Source organism: Miscanthus floridulus, chromosome 12 (assembly GCF_019320115.1).
Source record: "Miscanthus floridulus cultivar M001 chromosome 12, ASM1932011v1, whole genome shotgun sequence".
In the NCBI taxonomy this organism is placed as follows: Eukaryota; Viridiplantae; Streptophyta; class Magnoliopsida; order Poales; family Poaceae; genus Miscanthus; species Miscanthus floridulus.
Window position 1 is genome coordinate 78,117,412 of NC_089591.1, and position 18,289 is coordinate 78,135,700.

At 45.8% G+C, this 18,289-nt stretch overlaps 1 protein-coding gene, 1 non-coding gene and 1 pseudogene across 3 annotated transcripts; 2 read left to right on the forward strand and 1 right to left on the reverse strand.

The window, feature by feature from the left end:
- Positions 1-3,730: 3,730 nt before the first annotated feature.
- LOC136497185 (protein FATTY ACID EXPORT 7-like) lies at positions 3,731-6,380 on the reverse strand (annotated as a pseudogene).
- Positions 6,381-6,712: 332 nt separating this feature from the next.
- Positions 6,713-6,831, forward strand: LOC136498698 (U5 spliceosomal RNA). Its single transcript, XR_010769707.1, has one exon. It is a non-coding gene; the product is annotated as a U5 spliceosomal RNA (small nuclear RNA).
- Positions 6,832-10,149: 3,318 nt separating this feature from the next.
- On the forward strand, positions 10,150-17,724 carry LOC136497801 (vacuolar cation/proton exchanger 3-like). 2 transcript variants are annotated; one of them, XM_066493660.1, is made up of 12 exons: positions 10,150-10,678; positions 11,021-11,242; positions 11,572-11,639; positions 11,711-11,739; positions 11,825-12,021; positions 12,100-12,312; positions 12,561-12,695; positions 14,966-15,082; positions 15,174-15,227; positions 15,771-15,887; positions 16,892-16,985; positions 17,328-17,724. In XM_066493660.1, the coding sequence occupies exons 2-12, from the start codon at positions 11,024-11,026 to the stop codon at positions 17,336-17,338; spliced, it is 1,254 nt and encodes a 417-aa protein (XP_066349757.1). In that variant the 5' UTR covers positions 10,150-10,678; positions 11,021-11,023; the 3' UTR covers positions 17,339-17,724. The 2 variants fall into 2 exon arrangements, with proteins under 2 accessions (XP_066349757.1, XP_066349756.1); XM_066493659.1 differs by having other exon boundaries at positions 10,151-10,678; positions 11,016-11,242.
- The last annotated feature ends 565 nt before the right edge of the window (positions 17,725-18,289 follow it).

Sequence of the window (18,289 nt, forward strand, 5' to 3'; positions counted from 1 at the left end):
TTCAATAGTTCCTCGGTCGAGCGATACCATTTCTGTCTTAGCCCAAAAAAATGGGTAAAATTTCAAAACTGATTCCCAAAAAATTGATAATTGCCGGGCTTTCTTCACCCTAGGTTCCTCCTTAGGGCATCCTCAACGGTGGTTGAAACTCGCTACCAGGTGTCACACTTTCTTCGGTATATAAGAAAGGAAAATAAAAAGACCACTGACTAGCGAGCACTCAAGCGATATTCCCGTATATATATATCGGTCATCTCTGTGACTTTGCTTCACCTCGTGATGTAACTCTTAACTTTCATTTTTACTCCCCCGTCCTAAAATATCTGTTGTTTTCGTTTTTCGAGAAACAACTTTGACGAAATATATATTAAAAATATTAATATTTATGGTACATAATTGGTATCATTGAAAAGATCTTTAAATCTATTTTTTAATAAATTTATTTGAAGATACAAATGTTGTATGCATTTTCTATAAATCGAGTTAAACTTACGACACGGAAACCAAAAACGACGTATAATTTAGGACCAAGGGAGTACGTGTTTCTCACGGTCACATCAGGACTAAGGGAGTACTCCCTCCGTCTCAGAATATTTGTCGTTCTCGCTTCCCGAGAAACAACTTTAACAAAATATATATTAAAAAATATTATTATTTATGATACATAATTAGCATCATTGGAAAGATATTTGAATCTAGTTTTTTAACAAATTTATTTGGAGACACAAATGTTGCACATATTTTATATAAATTAAGTTAAAATCGTGGCACGGACACCGAAAACGACAGATAAATTGGGACGGAGGGAGTACGTGTTTCTCACGGTCATAGACTTTGCCCTTACAACGATGGGTTTCGCGCTGCTGCCTTGATTGGATTTGGGTTAGTCCAACCAAGTAGGCCGCCCACCATTTTAGAGCTGCTGGAGTCCACTTATATTTGCTATATATTAGCGGGCCAAACCTGGCGGACAACTCGGGCGAGCCTTTTGCGTTCGCACCAGCCCCAACTCCGAGTCAAGGCAAGTTTTCTTCTCGGGAGAATGGTGTTCTTACCCTTATCCAATAAGCTAATTATGATTTTGCTCTTACTTTTTCAACTTTATATTTTTATCCTTATTATTTTGAACTGAATGGTCCGTTTGCCCCTGCTTTTAACGCCCGTCAAATGGACATGGATTAAACGAATTAAAAAAATTCTAAATCAGAAAAACAAAGACCAAATGACCATAGTGCCCCTTATCCTTATCTCATCATCCCAAACGCACAGGGCGTCGTCGCTCACATCGGCTTGGGCGTGGCTTTTCCAGCGGCGGCGGCTGCAGAAGCACCAAGGGGAGGGGAGGCCACGACTCCAGGTTCGGGCGCAGGGAGGGGATGCTTCCAGGGCGCGGGGCTGCCTCCCGGTCGCGGCTCCAAGGTGCGGGCGCGGCCTTCCTCTAGGCGCGGGGAGGCCGCGGCGGCCGCCCGGGGGGTCGGCGTGCGCGCGCCCTGCCGCGGCTCACCGGCGGCGTCCGCCTGCAGGTCCCGGCATCCGCCCGCAGGTCCCGGCGGCGCCCGGCCGCGGGTCGTCTTCTTCCTCTGGGCGCCCGGCTTCGTGGCTGCAGGGGCGGGCGGAGCGGGCGGCTCCAGTGCCTGGACGCGGCTCCCGGCGGCGCCTGGCAGCGGGTCTCCGCGCCGCTCGCTCCTCACCTGTCGCCGTCGACGTCGCCGGCGCCCTCTCCCGGTCCCGGCCTCCCATCGCGTCACCGCAGGGTGCAGGCGCGCAGGCGCGCAGCCGTACACGCTTGTCCGCGCCGCCCAGCCGCTCACCCGTAGCCGTCGCGCCCTCCCGAACACCCGGTCCCGGCCCTCCAAGGTAACGGGACTCATTAGTCACTCCTCAGTCCTCACTGCCCCTCTCAAGATCTTCCCTGTGCATTAATCTGGTCTGAACTTTTCTCTTGTTTTGTCACCATGGCAGATTCAGATTGGTGTTTTGCTGGCACCATGTCCAGTCCGTGGAGCCCTATGAGTATGGAGGAAGACGAAGAGATCCAAGAGCTTGATGCCGAGGAGCAGCAGGTTGGTGAGCAGCCGCAGCAGGGTGATGGGCAGCGGCAGGAGTCGATAGCTGAAGCAAGGGCACAACAAACCGGAAAGAAACGTGCAGATCAGCGGCCAATTCATCTACTAATCCCTCAAATTCTCGTAAATCTGAGGTATGGAAAGGTTTCAAGTTCACCAGAAGGTGAACCTGAGTGTTTACCTTGCAAGAAAAAGTTAGTTGCTGACAGTAAGAATGGAACCTCATCTATGTCGAGGCATGTTAAAAAATAACTTCCAACTACTGTCTGAGAAAAATGATGATGGGTCTGGTCGTTACACTATAAAAAGGGATACCATGGCTATGTGTTTGAAAACGAAAGAAAATAAGTAATTGAAGAAGCTATCACTAATAGTCCTGGCAGAGTTAGTTTCACCTCAGATAATTGGAAATAAGATTGTCAAAAGTACAATTATATTTGCATTACTGCTCATTATATTGATGCTAAATGGAAATTGCATAAGAGGACCATTGGTTCAATAAATTGCATCCACCACTTGATATGGTTTCTATTGCTGATGAAGTGCACATGTGCTTTTGTAATGGAAAGTTGACAGTAAAATCATTTGCATGACTCTAGATAATGCATCATATAATGATAGAATGACTGCTACCCTTCAAGCTCACTTGCTTTCTAAAGGTGCTCTTCTTACCTAGCCTTTTCTGGTTTAACTATATCTGGAAGCAAGCAAGGTTGGCTCTACTCCACAATCTTTCAGTTCCTTTCCACTAGCTAGGTAGGTCAAGGCTAAAAAACAAACATGCCCTGAACTGATAACCATTTATCGCAATTAGGCACAACAAACAGGGACAAAATCGCATGGGCATTCATGTCATTTTGTACAAAGTTTAACACCGTTAGGGGTGGATGACGGAGCAGGGGCAAACTGGTGCTTCGTGAATGGCACAGTAGGGGTAAATTCACAAAGTCAAAAAAAATAGGGGTAAAATCACAATTTCGATACAAAACAAGGGTACAAACGTAAGAGCCTCTTTCTTCTTTGTTTTATAGATGCGGACTGAATCAAAGCAAGTTTTTTGCTTTAAATCTCTGAGATTTCTTCATTATAGCCGAGGCCCCCTGCTACTTGCTCAACCAGCCGTTTCCGTACGATAACCGTGATGTGGCGGCCTTCTGAAGTCTGAGACACTCAGAATTAGTCTGTATATAGATGAGTAAGTGTACTAGGGACTAGGGACAAACTCGGCCGCTACTGTTCTTAGCTGATGGATGATATGAAAAGAACGCAATGCAAGAGTATTCGATCAATCAGCCTCGACGGTCATCGTTCGGTTCCGGCTATTTGCACCTTCTGTCGTTAGCTAGCTTATTATTATTTGAAATAGTGAGGTCAAAAGGCTCTACTTTCGCTCGCTTATTTAGCAAACAGCAAACTCAAGCTGCTAGCAGTTGTCGCACGTCAGCGCAGCGGTGCCATGAAACCAATTCAGATGACTGGCACAGCTCAGCTCACCATATTCGTTTGGGCTTATTTGGCTTATAAGTCGTACTTTTTCAGCCAACGAACAATATTTTTCTCTCACAGCAAATCAGCCAATAGTACTTTCAGTTATGGCTTATCAGCTAAACAAGCAAATCAGCCAACAGCATGGCTTATCAGCCTAGATATTAGACCAACTACAGTTGCAGCTGCACGCGCAGTATAATCTGGACCCATAACTGATTTTCACAACGCTTGTCTTTCACCGCTATCAGCTTACATGCTTATTATTGGTTATTACCCACTGTCACAAAAGATGAACTAAACTTGAGAACGGGTACACTGACAAAACATCCACCGAAAAGTGAAACAGAAACAGTTCCTTAAGATTCTAAGACACCAAAGGGGAGCGAAATTGCATGATGAAACAGAAAAGACAACAAAGATTGTAATGTGAAGCGCAGATGGTGTGACTGCAACGGACTGCATCACGCGTGCGAGCTACGCAAGATCCCGTGGAAGTAGCCTCCAACCATGACCAGGGAAACAAGGGACACGATACCAGCTGGGAATATCTTCCTGGACTTCTTGAAGCGTGACCCCATCACTGACAGAAGCGCGGCGGATATACCTGGAACACGAAATCAACAATGATGTCAAGCGAGGAATCCAGGTTGATCAAACTTCCAAGCAAAGAAAATAGCCAAAGGATCATAAAAAAAAAGATTCTGCATACCTAAACCAATTGATGATGCAAAGACAGGTCTCACTGGGAGTTGAGTGTGTACGAAGTACAGGACCAGGGCTGATATGCCTCCTGCAGCCAAGGATTTATGGCTTCCACTCTTCATATATCCCATTACACCACCAGCTACAAAATTTAAAGGCAAAACAATCAGTTCCTGTTTTTTTTTGGCACCTTGGCAAGAACAGCCAGCATTGAAATTTCTTACACTCCAGGATATAGTCAGGCTCAGGCATAATAAAGCAGTAAAATAGGTTAATCCAAAACAGATAAGTAAATATTGGATTGGCGGAGCGAAGTTGTTCCAGAAATCCATACATTCTGTTAGTTCAACAAACACAATAAACACGGAGAAAGGAAAACCAATTATAAAAGGCACCTAGCAGAAAGACCACAACTGACAGCAGTCTATACAAATTAAAACAGTTCTTTGTATAATCAAGTCGATATTTCTAGCTTGTTTGGATGCTCAAGAATTCTGTGCCACACAGAGATATAGCAATACACTTCTGTGTTTGCCAAAACAAATCCCAATTTCCTCTTCATTCTGGTTTATCCAATTTTCAAGTGAACTATGACCGATGCCATCAAACCGATCCTTAGAAATGTCAAGGAAATATGCTTTCATTTGTACAGTACGAAACAAAGAAATGTGTGCCATGTCCTGATGTCCATCTAGTGAGGGGAGCAATGGTGCAGATGCAGGAGGCAACACATGAATTAGTGGTGAGTAATTGTCACCATAAGGAATTCAATTAGTATCATCTGTAGATATGACCACACTAAGATGGATAATTCTGACTTAATTACCATCTCAAGGACAAACAACTAAACAAGTGATATGAGTCAATTAGAGGGTGATAATAAGGGCATTGGTTTGTGTTTTGCATCAGAAACAAATAAGTAAAGGTTGAGGACTTCATTGGCCAAGCTGAGGTTATGTAAGGAATCCAAACATTTTGCTAACTTCACAAGCAAGACAAACAATGGGAAAGGAATACCAAGTATCAAAGGCAAGGAACAGAGAGACCACCTACAGCTATCTCACGGAATTAAAACACTTCTTTGTAGAACTAAATCAACCATTTCTAGATTTTTTGGATGCTCACAGCATCCTTCATCCCAGGAGCAAATATTATGCCACCCTCATTTCACTTCAGCCACTAATCGAGTCAGATAATAAGCAAGAAGAACATTCTATAATAGACAAAGAGGCTTCTGTATTTGCAATAACATCCAAACTTTCATATTCATCTTGTTTGTTCTAATAGTAAACTGCAACCAATGCCAATGCTATTAAACTGATCCTAAGTGATTGTCAGGGGCAACAAGATTTAATTGTGCACGAGTCATGTAAGTCAAATGAGGTAGCAGTGGTGCAGTATGCGGAAGACTAGAGTTCATCAAGCAGCACTGTTGAGTGGTGACTGGTGGGCATTCACAACTCCCTAAGGTATTGTATTCAGGTAGTCACAACAGGAAGGTAGATGATTCTGATTTATCACCATCTCAGAGACAAAATTGATAGCTGAAATAAGAAAACAGCCCACAGTATGGTAGCTCGGAGTACCCAGCAACAATATCCGGGCCAGATTGGCTCGCAGTGATTAAGAACCGATCCCAATTCCTAAAGACAAACATACTCTTCACACCCAATCCAGGTCAACGCTTGCAATGGATCACTCCGGGAGCGGGGAGGAAAGGATTACCTCCGACGAGCGCGGCGTAGGCGAGAGTGAGTTTCTGCGACAAGGACAGGCCCTGCTCCATCTTCTCTTCCTCCCCGTCCCCTTCCCTTCCTGCCCTCCTTCCCTCGGGTCGCTGCCGCTCCCTCCCGCACCGTCGTCGCCCCCCGATCCGCCGCCGCCGAGCTCGGGTTCCTCCTTGGTCGCGACGGCCGCGACGAGGCGGGACCGGAGAGGGAGGGAGAGGGAGACGGGGGCGGGCGACGCGCGGCGCGGGAGCAGCAGCAGCGAGGACTGGGAGCCGGAGATCGGGGGCGGGGCAAAGGCGAGATGCGCGAGTGGGGTCGTCGCGAGCGCGAGGGCCATCGTGCTCGAGCTGCTGAAGCTGATTGACTTCACTGCGGTCACCGGTAAGGGGGCGGTGCTCGTGATCGTGATGGGGAATTTTTTCTTGGTGGCAGTTGATGTTAGACTGCAGGTGGGGCCAGTCCAACGAAAACCTCCGCTCCGCGTCGATCGCGCCGTGAAACGCTTCGGCGGGCTCGGTCCGGCCCAGTAACGGGTTGGCGATGCCTCGCGGGCCTGGCCCAAGTTTGCTAGCGCAGCAGCGCGCCAGAGCGCCTAGCGAGTGAGATGGAGATGATGGGAGGGAGTGGGTGTGAGGGAGGGATTTGTACCATACTGCTTAGCAGTGCGAGGTGGGAACCGAGGGTGAGGAATAAAAGGAGCAGCAGGGCTGCCTTGGCAAAGCACGCAGCTGCGCGGTGCACACAGAGCGAACTATTCTTTCGCCTTTTACTAAAGAATACCGTGTGTGCGCTGCAAATAGCAGCATACGCCTATTTTTGGAGGGTGCTCTCCTATTTGGAGGACCCCAACAATTCAAAAAAATATTATAAAAATAAAATATAACATAAAAATTATAAAAATGAATATTATAAAAAATGTTTGTTTAATAGTCCTAAACTTCAAAAAATTTAAATTGTTGTATAGGCAATATATTGTAAATATTTGGTTTTGGATTAAAATAATTTGACTAAAAAGAAAAATGTTCAAAAGAATTAATAAAAAATTGAGTTTTTCGAAATTAAGCATTTTAATGAGGCCATTTGGATCGCCAGTGAAAGTTCGTTTGGGCATGTTTAGTTGCCTCAAATTTCAGAATTTGGCGTTATGTAAAAAGAAGATTTTTCGTCACATCAAATTTGTGTTATGTAAAAAGAAGATTTTTCGTCACATTAAACTTGCGGTACATGGAGTACTATATGTTGACGAAATCAAAGACGAACGTTTTGAGCCTAATTAATCAACGATCAGACAATTATTATCAAATAAAAACAAAACGCTACAGTAGCTACAGTGCTGTTTTGTTTTTATTTGGTAATAATTGTCCAATCGTTGACTAATTAGGCTCAAAACATTCGTCTCGTAAAGTCCAACCAAACTGTGTAATTAGTTTTTAATTTCGTCAACATTTAGTACTCTATGAATGTACTATAAATTTAATATGACGGGAAATCTTCTTTTTGCATAGCGTGAATTGGGGGAACTAAACATGGCCCCAAACTCCCTTCCGCTCTCTTGTTTGCTCCAAAGAAAAACAGCACCGGTGAGGAGGCAGAGAGAGAGCAGCGCGGCCCGTGCGGAGGCGGAGCTGGTGGCGTGCCTTGACGCGGAGGCGGAGGCGGAAACGGAGCTGGCGGCGTCGAGGCGCAAAGGCGGAGATGACCGGCGCGGTGGCCTGAAGGCGGAGACGGCCGACACGGTGGCGGAGCGACCGGCCGCGGCACAGATCTTTCTCCTCCCTCTTCTTCTCCTCTACCGACGCCCTCCTCTTTTCCTCCGACGAGATCCGCCGCCCTTCATCGTCTTCTACACCAACAGCCGCCCTACCCTCCTTTGTTCGCAAATCTGCCAGCAGAAGCCGCGCGAGGGCTGGCGTGCCCCTCGTGCTGGAGGGGAGGCGCACTCGCCCGTGCATGGCCCGCGCGCCGGCGAGCAGGCTTGCTCGCCCAAGCCTTTGTGCGCAGCAGCGCCGGGTCAATTTGCGGGCCTGGAGGTCCTATTCGTGGCTGGGATTTGGATCTGGATAGAGAACAGGGGAGGAGCGCGAGTGCCGACGTGCCGTGCGGGACGAAGGAAAGACAGGGGCAGCAGGGTCTTTTTCCATTGTTCTTGTTATACGCGCTCAGCCCTCAAGCGACATTATTTTCGGGACGGCAATTGATTTGTTCTGATTCAGGGCCCATTCGGTTTGGCTTAATTCTGGCCGGACTGTTTCTGCTGCTGAATGCCTGTATAAAATACAGCTGTGTTTCTGATCGAATCAATTCCTAGACTCTATTTCATGCTATCCGAATGTGCCCTCAGTGTTATTTGTTTTGTGGATTGAATTGCTTGGATCTGAACAGGGCAGCAGGATCAAACTATCCTGATAAGGATCTCGAAATGTCTGTTTTGGCCCCGTTCGCTTCGCTGAAAAAACAAATCGAAACACTATTCCAGCTGATTTGTTGTGAGAGAAAAACAGTATTCCGGCTAAAAAAATAAACTGAAAAAAACAGATTAGAAGAGAAACGAACTGTTCTGGCTAATTTGTGTGAAGCTCAAAACGAACTGCTACTGCCACTATCATTAGTTCTACTTTTGTAGCTCTGCGACATTATCTTCATCTGCTGGCCTAATCACAGCGCATTATCTTCATGTGCTGACCTAATCAAAGCGCAGGTTAATTTGTATTTTGTACTTAACTTTATACTCCTTCCGTACTCCCACCGTTCAATAGTGCAATTCTATATCTTAATCAACTAAAATTTGCTTATGTTTATAGAAACTTTTATGTATCCAATATTTGATCAAACATAAAATAATTCGACTACTCGAAATATAAAAAAAATACACTCTTTGCAAGAGGGAGATACATGGTAGGTTCAACTGAGATACACTTTCTAAAAAAAATACACTTGCTATGTTTGGATTGACCCTCTCCCACAGTTTGTAAAAATATTGGAAACTCAAGATGTAAATGATTCTCTCTAGAATTAATAAAGTGCAAATTCTGTCTTTAAAAAATTATGGTATTCTTTACTAGTTCAAAACACCACCACCAAGGTGTAGGATGGTTTTTGACCCCTCCAAGTGCACTAGTATAAAACACCACACTTCCGAGTAAAGTAAACTTTGTTCAGACACCAACCACTTCTTACACTACTTCCCACGTCAAACTTCCCTCTCGTTTGCAAACACATAGGGATCAAAATGAGAGGGAAAGTTTCTAATTTTTTTTGGCCAAATATGGGATAAGGTTAAAAAAATCAGGATCGAAGACGGAATCGGGCAACAATATACACATATGAAGATCGGTCTAATATTCAACTACATGACATGCGTGTTAACACATTAATATACATAATTGGCGATTAGTAGATATATTAATATAACACAAGGACATATAATTGTTAGGCATATCAGGCCTAGTAGATCAAAACACGATAAATACGAGTTCGTCCAGTGAAAACGGGATGACTTAAAAACGGGCGAACACCCCTTTCTCCGCTTCCATAAATATGAAAAATAATAAGATAGAATCCCACAAATACAGAAACATATTGGACATAAGTAGAAAACGGAAATGTAACGAGATTTTTTTTTTTTCCATCTTCACCGCTACAAATACATCAGACTTAGAACAAGTCTAGCAGTACTACATCTAATTTAGCCTACTACAGTACTACTCAATCCGTCAAACAAAGAATACACATATTATATTATTTGAGAAGTTCAATATCAAATCCAACTATATATATGTCAATATTTAAATATATAACCGATACTATTTTTCATAAATCTAAATTTGAGATAGGCATTTTTAATGCCCCGTTCGCTTGAATTTATCAGCCTGATTTATCAGCCATAGTATATTGTTTTTCTCTCACACTAAATTAGCGAACAATACTTTTTAGTCGGATTTTTTAGCGAAGCGAGTCACATACTTTAATTATTTTTTAGATTTGACTCGTCATATACGCATTCGTTGTACTGCATTCTGTCAGTCAAATACTCCGTTCCTAGCAGCTGACTGACAGAACTTCCTTCCTACTTTACCAGTACGACGCCGCGTGCCAACCGGGCGAGAATTCACAGCAGAAAAACACCGATACTGGAGACTCCCATCGAAAGTGATCCACGCCCGAAGGGAAGTCGGTCGTCTCCGAGGCTTCCGCGAAAAATAACACGCGCCCCTGCCCGTGCCTGGCCTGCTAAGTGCTGCCCCTTGCAGTCGCACGCAAAGACGACGTGCTCGCTACCCTCCCCCAACTCGCAAGTCGCCTGCCCGGCCGGTTAGCATTAGCAAGGAAGCAGGCGGGATATTTGGTGCGCGCGGGCGGCGTGAGCCTGCAGCGAGCGAGCAAAAAGCCAGCAGCCAGGCGACGTCGGCATCGGCAGGGGAGCCCGGGCAGCGGAGCACACCTGCCCTCTCCACCTGGAACCCCGCGCGGGCTCCGCCGGCCGCGGCCGGTACCGCGACGACTTGGCACGCGCTAGCTAGCTAGCTAGCTGTTTCCCTTCCCGGGGGCCACCACCACCATCCTGCCGCCTGGCCTCGCGTCGCGAATGATGATTCCTAGGGAGCCGCAGCGGCCGGAGCATCCTTCCTCCTCCTGATCCCGAGCTGCCCCCGCCCGTCGCAGCGGCGGCTCCGCCGCCGCGTCTGTGTCCAGGTAAGTTGGTGCCTGCCCATGGATTTGGGGGCTGGTTGTTGAGTTCTCGGATTTGGTAGATGCGTGGTTAAGTCGCTGCTGGATTGGGTAGGTTCAGTGTGGATCTGGGAGTTCGATTTAGCTGCATGCCTTAACTGTTAAGCAAGTAGCTATGAGAATCTGCCAGACTTGATGAAGCAAGTAGATTTGAGGAGCAGCAAACTGGAGTAGGAATTTCGAGCATCATCTCGCTCAAATGAAATGAAACTTGGTTCATCTTGTTGCCGCAAATTCCCCCCTTTCTATGTATATCGCTCACCGCAACTGCTATTTTCCCCACCTGTGGTCGTTGTCGTAGACTAGAGGATGGAGACTCCTCAAATCGAGATGGGTGGTTTCAAGGTCAACAGCCCGCAAGTGGTCAACGGTGGGTTGCGGCCCACCGTGGCTTCCTCCTGGAACTCGCGAGGGACGGTCGAGAGGGCGCTCAAGAGCATCAGGATCGTCGTTTTCACTTCGAAGCTCAACTTGCTCATGCCGTTCGGGCCTGCATCCATCATTCTCCACTTCACGACTAGGAGGCATGTAAGTGCTGATCATGGAATTTGAACTCTGCTGCTGTGCTATCTGATTGGTCTGCGATGGTTGTAGGACAGTAAGGATTTACTGTATGCCGTCTTTTGTTTGATTCCATAATAACATGTATACAAGAAATTTGGGAGTAGCCAATATGTCCCAATGGTGGAAATCTTCAACAACATGGCTAATTTAGTTGTTCTGGTTATGCATGCTACTTGTACATGTCTCATCATCACTAGGAGACATTCATCAACTGAGTTCATCGAGTGCTATTGGTGACCCCTCGTTATTGTTAAATTAATGCTGACATGCTTCACACGACATTAAAACCGCAGGGATTGGTTTTCCTTTTCAGCATGCTAGGAATAACACCTTTAGCTGAGCGTTTGGGATATGCAACTGAGTAAGTTGCTAAACTTTCTACTTGTTTTTTTCCTGCTCTATTGAGCTTTGACGCCAATGGTTGTTGTACAGGCAACTTGCAATATACACTGGTCCAACAGGTATGCCTCTTTCTCTTTATGGCTAATGGTCAATTTAAAATAAGACTATAAGAGAGTCCTCAAATGAAGACTTCCTGAACTGCAGTTGGTGGCCTTCTGAATGCTACATTTGGAAATGCAACTGAAATGATCATTGCAATATATGCTTTGAAAAATGGAATGATCCGAGTAGTGCAGCAGTCACTACTGGGTTCCATTTTGTCAAATATGCTGTTGGTTATGGGCTGTGCTTTCTTTGCTGGTGGTATTGTTCATCGCAACAAAGACCAAGTCTTCAGTAAGGTGACGTTTGTGTGACTGTTTTTCTGTTCTTCAGTAAGGTGATGTTTTGGTAGTGAGATTAATATTCAATCACTGCAGGCGACTGCAGTTGTCAACTCAGGTTTACTGTTGATGGCTGTCATGGGATTGATGTTTCCTGCCGTTCTTCATTTCACTCATTCAGAAGTGCGGCAAGGAGCATCAGAGGTTGCTCTTTCAAGGTTCAGTAGTTGTATTATGCTTGTGGCGTACGCAAGCTATCTCTATTTCCAATTAAGTGGACGGAGCAACATTTACAGTCCAATAGGCAGTGTAAGTTTGATGCCTCATCTTATTTCTTCCTCGCTGGTGATAAGGACCATAACTGTGATGCTATAATTGCTATTGTGGGTATGGCTATCTTGGCCTACTTTAGTCCAGGTGTAATGTACATATATTGGTGCTTTCAGAATGCCATGTGACCAACCACATCCTTGTGATAGAGAGTTTCTTGCAATATTGCACCAATTTAGTATAGAACAGTGCAATACATGTTTTCACCATATTCGGAAATATTGTAGGAAGAGGCGCCTAATGAGGATTCCGTGGAAGAAGATGAAGAAGCTGAGATTGGCATGTGGGAGGCAGTAACATGGCTTGTGGTGTTAACACTCTGGGTGTCTTTTCTTTCTGAGTACCTAGTTAACGCCATTGAGGTATTATTCTTCTCCAATTCAAAAAGAAAGAATAAAAATGTGAGCTTTTATTCATCTGTGGCAAGTGAAACTTGTTAAAGGTAGCTTCCTACAGTTGACAGGCAATTATATTTTGGTGATACTAAAGCATCGCCAGGGAAAATGTTTATGTTAAATTTGGAAATGGTTACATAGGCCAAAATTCAGACGCTAGACAGGCCCCCAGCCCATGCCCGTCCGCGTCGTCCATCTCGGGCGACACGGACGGATCTTCCACCAACCCCCCCCCCCCCGCTGCCGACCCCCTCTCCCCGTCCCCCGCTACCTCGCCGTCGCCAAAGCGCACCGCCGGAAGCTCGCGCGGGCGCAAGGAAGGTGGCGGCGGGGCCTTCTTCCAAAGCTCAGGGCGCAGCGGTGGTTTCTCGGGCGTCACCGAGGCGGCGGCCGGCAACGGCTTCCCTGTCCGGGCGGTCGGCAGCGGCTTCCCAGCGTTCCAAGGGCCGGATCCGCGCGGTGCTTCGGCGTTGGCCCTTCTCCTGCTGCGGCGGCGGTCCGGGCGTCCTGGGATGCTGTGGTGGCCCAGGGCAGGTCTCCTTCCCCGGCGACCGGATCCGGCAGTCCAGTGGCCGGATCGACACGGTGCCGTCGTGCTGCGCCTAGGGGTGGATGGCGGGCCGGCCTGCGACGGCTACAGCGGCGGTGTTGGTCGGTGCCGGTGCTGGCGCAAGGGGGCAGCGGTCGCGAAGGGCTAGGTCCTGCGTGCGAGGCCGGATCTACGCAGGCGAGGACGGGCCACAGCGGTGGCCGTGAGATTGCGGCGTCTGCATCAGGCCATGGTGGTGTGTGGACTGTGTGCTGGCGTCTGCTCGTGTGGTGCGGGGCGACAGTGACGGCGCGGCGGCTTCCTCAGCGGACAGACTGTGGTCATTGCCGTGCACGTGGTTGAGGCACCATGGTGAAAGCTTTGCCTCTGTTGGGCCGATGACGGCGACGCCTTCAGGCGTCGTTTTCTTCCTTGGAAGCGCTCATCGAACGGTCCTCTTCCCTTTGCACGGCGTCCAGGGTGAAAACCTTGACCTTCTGGTCAGGCAACGCCACTTGGCGCCGCCTCCCTCCTTGGAGGCGTCGTTTTGGACTTGTGCTCGGTCAGTCTGTGGCAACAGCTAGCGTCGTGCCGAGGAGGTGGAGGCCTAGTTGAGGATTCAAGTTTGCGGTGTCCATGGCGGAGGAAGGCTATCAGGAGGAGGGCGTTGGCGCGGCGATTGGAGGGCTTCGCATCTGCTTGGCAGTGGAGGGCGGCGGTCTGGTGTGACCGTACGCTAGTTGCGACCACGAAGTTGGTGAGGAGGCCGGCGTGGGAGGCGCCCACGGAGTTGGCGAGGAGGCCGACGTGGGAGGTGGTGGCCAGCAGACTTGCGTTGCCAAGGTGACCTGCGTGGTGCGGCGGCGGATGGTCCCGCTGAGCGGCGGTTGTTTCGGTGCAAGGAGCTTCTGACCAGCAGACGGAGGGCGTTTGTAGCACTTGTACCTTCGTTGAGACAGCTAGGCTACTGGAAGCTGCGGTGTACGCTCGTGGATCTCGGTGGACAAGGTCGGCTTGGTGTGCGCCTGAGGCAGCTCCTCTCGTGTCAGTTTCGCAGCTTGCAGCGGCCTTCGGCGGGTAGCCCTATTTTGTAGTGGCTACTCTGGTGTGGGACAACGTCTTCAGAGATGGCGCAAGCGGATCTGATTGCGGAAGGGCTACATAGCTTGCAGCGGATTGCAGCGGCTAGCCCTACTTAGCAGTGGGCTACTCGGTGCGGGACATCGTCGGCAACGACGGCACAAGCGGTGACGAGGGCGTTTTCGTGTTGACGACTTTGTCTTTCGGGGGGGTGGCGGTGCAGTGTAGTGACCAGTTCGTGGTGGTTTGGTGGCGGTGAAGGTGTGTTTTTTGTTGAGTCAGCGGCTCGTGTCGATGTCCCATTCCGACCGGCCAGAGTTGTTTCTTCTTCTTCTTTGAGTTTGTGGTTTTGGTGCATGTTGATGTCCCAATCCAACCGACCGGAGTTGTATCTGTTTACTTTTGCCCAGTCTGGGCTTGATCTGCTTTTTAATATAATCGGCAGCTCTCCTGCCTGATTCGTTTAAAAAAAAAAGAAATGGTTACATGCAGCTATCTGTAGGACAAATCTAATTACTTACTAGTTACTACTATTACCATGATGTACATTGGTAGTATTAAAATTTACAGGTCATCTGATACCTCTGCAAGGGTGTAACTGGTCACTGTTTTGATCTATTGCTGTCAGGGAGCATCTGATTCATTGAACTTACCGGTGGCTTTTATCAGTGTTATTTTGCTTCCTATTGTGGGCAATGCAGCTGAACATGCAAGCGCAATAATGTTTGCCATCAAAGATAAACTTGTAAGTGTTCACATGAGCTTGAGCTTCGCTTTCATGGTTCTGTTACTTTTTAGCTGTTCAGTATTCATGCATGTGATTATCTCTCCTGCAGGACATAACACTCGGTGTTGCAATTGGTTCATCAACACAGATATCAATGTTTGTGGTACTTTTTTTACTTTCTAACTTATTACCCCATTCTCTGATCTCTGCATCCACATTCTCACTTGTTATTGGCCCTGTTTGGTACAGCTTATCTGGGAAGCGCTTCCCAGATAAGCTGTACAAATAGAGTAAAAGCGGCGGTCAAAATAAGCTGGTCTGATCCAACTTCTGCTTTTTAGTACAAATGGGAGTTGTGGGAATAAGCGTAGCCAGAATAAGCTGCTAAAAAACGTGGCGTTTGGCTGTTGATTTCAGCTTATTTTGGCCATAAGCAGCTTATAAGTTGTACCAAACAGGCCCATTACGTTAAAAAAATTCTCACTTGTTATGTCGAGCATAAACCTTTTGACATGTTAGCATTGGTTCACACATTAGTACTTGTTTATCATATCCTTTTGTCCTTTTATTTTTCTTTTGAAAAAATCAGAGAGAACCCCTACCTGAATTTTAGTTATTAAGGAAACAGAAGTCTATTACTGAATTACATAAAATGTCTTAAATTCTTCTCTCTCCGTGAGGTTTGACATGGTATACTCCAATACAGATTCCATTTTGTGTTGTTATTGGTTGGATGATGGGACAAAAGATGGACTTGAATTTTCAGCTATTTGAGACAGCAACTCTCTTCATAACAGTACTCGTGGTGGCATTTATGCTACAGGTAAGTTCTTAAGGTGGATATTAAGAAAAACTTCTATGAAATGTGTCTGCTGTTGCCTGTTGGTAAGGTTTATTTTGGCCCTGGTTTGTTTTTGCCATCATATGGATTGTGAATATGTGTCCATTTTGTCCTTTGGGCAGTGGTAGAATGGCCATCTTGATAAGATTTATTTGGCCCCGATTTATTTATGCCATCATATGGATTGTGAACTTATGTCCATTTCACCATTTGGGCAGTGGTTGAATGGCCATATTTGTAACGTTTCATCATTCATCTCTATAATAGTGGACTTGTTTGAAGTGTCAGGGTGCACATTAATATTAGAAAACTCGACCAACCTAAGAGGCAATAGGTGGCATTGTGTTAATAAGGAGAAATAGGTACACAGAGTAAAAAATGACCAAACCTCAGTGCCATGTACACCCATATCTTCTACCAGCTGAGCTAGTTCAGTTCCAACACTGCTGTTATTAGCTTCAGTGCTTCAATGGCTATCGCCCTGTTCGTTTGGGCTGGTTTGGCTTATAAGCCATGGCTGAAAGTACCGTTGGCTGGTTTGGTGTGAGAGAAAAATACTGTTCGTTGGCTGATAAGCCATGGCTTATAAGCCAGATACGAGAAAAATATTGTCCACTGAAGTTTATGTTACTATCTCTTTAAATAAGAGCAACTTAGAACAATATAGTTTCTTTGTATTTCTCCTTTTCTTATTTGCTTGTGAAGCTGAGCTGCTTCAAGCTTTCTTAGGGTTCCATAAGCTCATTTTGATCTATTTAGGTTTACATATAGACTTTAGCTATTCAGTTTGTATCTTATTTGCTAAGTCTCCTGTTCAACATCTCCCTCAATTCCCATCAATAATCAGGCATTTGTATGATCTCTATCCTTGAGTAGTGATGTGTTTGACCAGTTATCATCTTGTTTCATTTCACTGAGATCTGTTTTGTACGAATCTGAGCTACATTTGATATCTGACCCTGTGCAATGTACTTGTTTCATCACAGGATGGCACCGCGAACTACTTGAAAGGACTTATGCTGATCCTTTGTTATCTAATAGTTGCTGCCAGTTTCTTTGTTCATGTTGATCCACAATCAAGTGAGTATGATTTTCATAGTTAGTCCTCCTTTATGCTATTTTCCTTATTCTAGTTAGCTTAGCTAATTTTCTTGTGAAGAACTTTTCCTTATACTTGTACTGTTTGTTTGTACGTGCTACTTTAGTATACCTTCTCTCTCGCACACATGTTGGCCATTGTGTCCTGTATTGCTCTTTCTCGCCTGCTTCATCTTTTTATAGGCCAGAAGTAAAAAAAAAATGAACCACTGGTACTATATAGAGCATAGATTAGTTTATGCTAATTTTCTTTTATATGACCTGAATCTGTCTGATCACCCATAAGCTATCATCATAAATGCAAGCATATATTTTTTCCCCCAGGTGATGGCTGATGCCATAGCTGCTGTAAGTGATGCGTCAATTACTTTTTGAAGACTTGCTAATCCTGTTTTGTGGAGGTGCTACTCCATAGCAACGTTCCACCTTCTCAAACTGCATGTTAGCAAAAAAGGACGGGAAGATCACACATCATCGATTCCCTCATGAGCTGGAGAAGGAATTGTATTGTGTGGATACTGAGGCTTTGAGGTGTACTAGGGGTAGTCTCAGTGTATACAGAAACAAGAAATGCCAGCATGTTACATTCGATTAATTGAGTGGCTGCGGCCCTTTTTCTGTTTTCCTTGCAATTTATCTATCAGGTCTCAAGAATGTAAATTTGGGTATATGATTCGATGCTAGCAGAGGCTAGGTCTTTCATCCTTTCTGTGGTTGATGATGTCTGCATAACCAAGCGGTTACCTCTCTTTTCTCTGGTTCTCCGTATAAAACATAGGAGAGCGAATCGATTGACAATGTCTGGGTTAGCTGAACATGTACCCGAATTTTTTTATGTCGATTATCGTGTCCATTACCCCTTGGCACTGGCATGCTATGATCAATGATCATGCATGCCACTCCAGTCAGTCCCATTTGCACTTAAAATTGTCTTTTTACTCTTTTTGTTCTGAATCATAGGCCACTCCCCCCCTCAAACACGGTATATGATACACTTTTTTGCCTGACCCTAAACTGTTTACCATTGCTAAGAGCATCTCCAAAAGACTCTATACATCCTTCCTAAATGCTATGAATATAGGTTTTAGTAAAAAACTATCCTACAATAGCTTTTCTAAATAGTCATTCAAATATAGTCATCTTCTATTCTGAATTTTTTGCTAGCTAAAAATAGAAGATGAGGTGCATGACATAGAAAAACGGTTGGAGAATGAAAAAAATATAGAAAGTGATTTTTATGTAAATGACTTTTTAAATGATGATTTAGAGAGTGAGATTTAGAAAGG